Genomic DNA, 2,646 nt, shown 5'->3' on the forward strand with positions numbered 1-2,646 from the left:
TTTTTGTTTAAATGAAGCTTATTTGAAAAATAAAAATGAAATGTAACATCTGATTGGCTTGTCTGTTTGAATGGTCGAGGTAGGATGAATACACATTGRGAAACTCGTGCACACTGAGTCAGAAATGATAACCTATGAGTAACAGAGGGGGGCGCTGTTGCTCATTTCATGCAGCAAAGAGAAAAAAAAATATCTCATATGCACCTGAAATCGTTCAGCAGGTTTGGGGACACTCCGTGTTCTTTACACACCTGATATGTTGCAGAACCGAGTAAAACCGGCAAAACTGTGATCAGGAACTAAATTAAAAGCTGTGCAATTATCTATTCAAGCAAATAACTAATGTTAATATGAGTGCAGAGCGCATCTATCACTTTGTGCCTCGTTAAAAAGCCTTAAACTTTACCTTTTACTGGATCAAGCTCACCTATTATTATTATTATTATTATTATTATTATTATTATTTTGTATGATTAGAAGCCTGCTGCTTGTGTGGATGTGTGCTGGAGGAGGGATGAGAGTGGGGCAGCAGAGAAGACACCACCCAACTCTGTCGGGAAAGGGAGGCGGTGCGAGTGTGCGCAGCGACGGGAGGGAGGGAGGCTGAGCTGCTCCTTTCAGCACCGCGGACAGCTCCGGGTACCAGCAGCCAGCAGACCTGCTCAGCTGCTCTGAAAGCCCAGGAAACCAGAACGGAAGTGGGACTTTTACACCACAGGAGCAGACATTAGACGTTTTTTTTTTAATTATTTTTTAAATTAATTAATTTATTTTTTAATATATGTTTTTCTTTAATGACACTGTAGTGGAAATCAGTGCAATCTCTGTGAAGTTTCTCCAAGGCGCTGTKTTTTTTTTCTTTCCCTTCTATTTTTTTTTTTCCCTCCAGGGAATCTCTTGGTGTTCACTGGAAGTTGAAGCGCGCCCTTCTGTTTGGACTAAAATACTGCTGAAAGAACTTTCTTGGGTTTAGTTTTACTGGAGACAGGATCGTCTTGGACAACACTCCCCGGAACGAGAACAAAAAAAAAAAAAAATTTAACCATCGATCGTGGTTCTTTTGAGATGCAGAATAAACAAAAAAAAAAAAAAAAAAAAAAAAAAAGGAGTATTTCAAGGCAAGTGTGTTTTCCTCTCGGTGCATTAGGCTTTTTTTTTCCAGCCTCCACCTCCCCGTACAAGACTAATGCTGTTCTCCCACAGGCGATCGGAGTCCTACAGCCTCTRATGCAAACCTCTGAGACGGTTTTCCTCTCATGCAGCACTGATTTTTGTCCTCCCTCGCTCTCTTTTTCTTTCTCTCTCTTTTCRCTCAACATTTTCGGCAAAATCCCAGCAATGACAGGGAATTAACTGGGATAAACCAGTCATGATTATGTGAGATGAAGTTGAAGAACTTTTGACACTGATCCATTTTTGKTTTTGTTTTATTTCAATCGTTTTTGAGAGGCTCCAGAGGTGTTTGTTTCATGACGGAAATGATGGCGCTGAGTGGAAACTGTAGGACTAATCCCAAAGACCAGGCGTCGGTGCAGAACAGTTTCCCAGATGTTGTGGAGCTGAACGTGGGGGGTCAGGTTTATTACACGCGCCACTCAACTTTGGTGGGCACCCCCAACTCGCTGCTCGGGAAGCTCTTCTCCTTCAAAAAAGACGCGACTAACGACCTGGCGAGGGACCCCAAGGGTCGTTACTTCATCGACAGGGACGGCTTTTTGTTCCGCTACGTGTTGGATTTTCTCCGGGACAAGCAGGTCGTTCTGCCGGACCACTTCCCGGAGAAAGGGAGGCTCAGGAAGGAGGCGGAGTACTTCCAGCTGCCCGACCTGGTCAAGCTCTTGACCCCGGAGGATCTCAAACACAGCCCGGATGATTGCTTCCACAGCGACCACGAGGACGGCTCTCAGGGCAGCGACCACCGGCAGTGCCCGCCGCCCTCCTTGGTCCCCGCGGACAGAAAGAGCGGCTTCATCACGGTGGGCTACCGGGGCTCGTGCACCATGGGCCGGGAGAGCCAGTCGGACGCCAAGTTCCGGAGGGTCCCTCGGATACTGATCTGCGGCAGGGTGGCCTTGGCTAAAGAGGTGTTCGGGGAGACTTTAAACGAGAGCCGGGACCCGGACCGGACCCCGGACCGGTACACCTCCCGGTTCTACCTCAAGTTCAAGCACCTGGAGAGAGCTTTTGACATGTTGTCGGAGTGCAGTTTCCAAATGGTGGCCTGCAACTCGTCGGTCACGGCCTCGTTTGTCAACCAGCACACGGAGGACAAGGTCTGGTCCAGCTACACGGAGTACGTCTTCTACCGTAAGTAACCGYTCCTCGTGACCGCTAGAGGGCGCGCGTGCTCAGAGCGCAGGTGAAACATGTGCAGGTGGGAGAATGGGTGGACCTTACCTTCTCTTTACAGATGTGTAGGTCGGGTTTGGACATGTTTAATCCATTTTAAAATAATTCAATTTAAAAATCCTAAAACACCCTTTTTTATTAATGGCTTGGCTAATTTTATGAGTAAATTGTTCGTTTCACTGCCTCTCTTCAAATTCTAGTGTCTGAACCCAGAGCAACAAAACAAATGAGAGAAACTGCAGTTTTATTGTTTAGTGAATTGGTGAAAATGTGTTTAATGAATTTCCTGAAATATGT

The 2,646-nt window shown here is 46.3% G+C and overlaps 1 protein-coding gene across 1 annotated transcript in view; it reads left to right on the top strand.

Moving 5' to 3' along the window:
• The first annotated feature begins 1,080 nt into the window (after positions 1 to 1,080).
• Positions 1,081 to 2,646, top strand: part of kctd16b (potassium channel tetramerization domain containing 16b) — a 117,627-nt gene continuing 116,061 nt past the window's right edge. The window contains exon 1 of the mRNA XM_014016852.1: positions 1,081 to 2,307. Coding sequence (XP_013872306.1) covers positions 1,470 to 2,307 — 838 coding nt within the window. The 5' untranslated portion in view covers positions 1,081 to 1,469. The remainder of the gene's footprint in view (positions 2,308 to 2,646) is intronic.

The sequence above is a fragment of the Austrofundulus limnaeus genome, unplaced genomic scaffold, assembly GCF_001266775.1.
Source record: "Austrofundulus limnaeus strain Quisiro unplaced genomic scaffold, Austrofundulus_limnaeus-1.0 Scaffold156, whole genome shotgun sequence".
Classification (NCBI taxonomy): domain Eukaryota; kingdom Metazoa; phylum Chordata; class Actinopteri; order Cyprinodontiformes; family Rivulidae; genus Austrofundulus; species Austrofundulus limnaeus.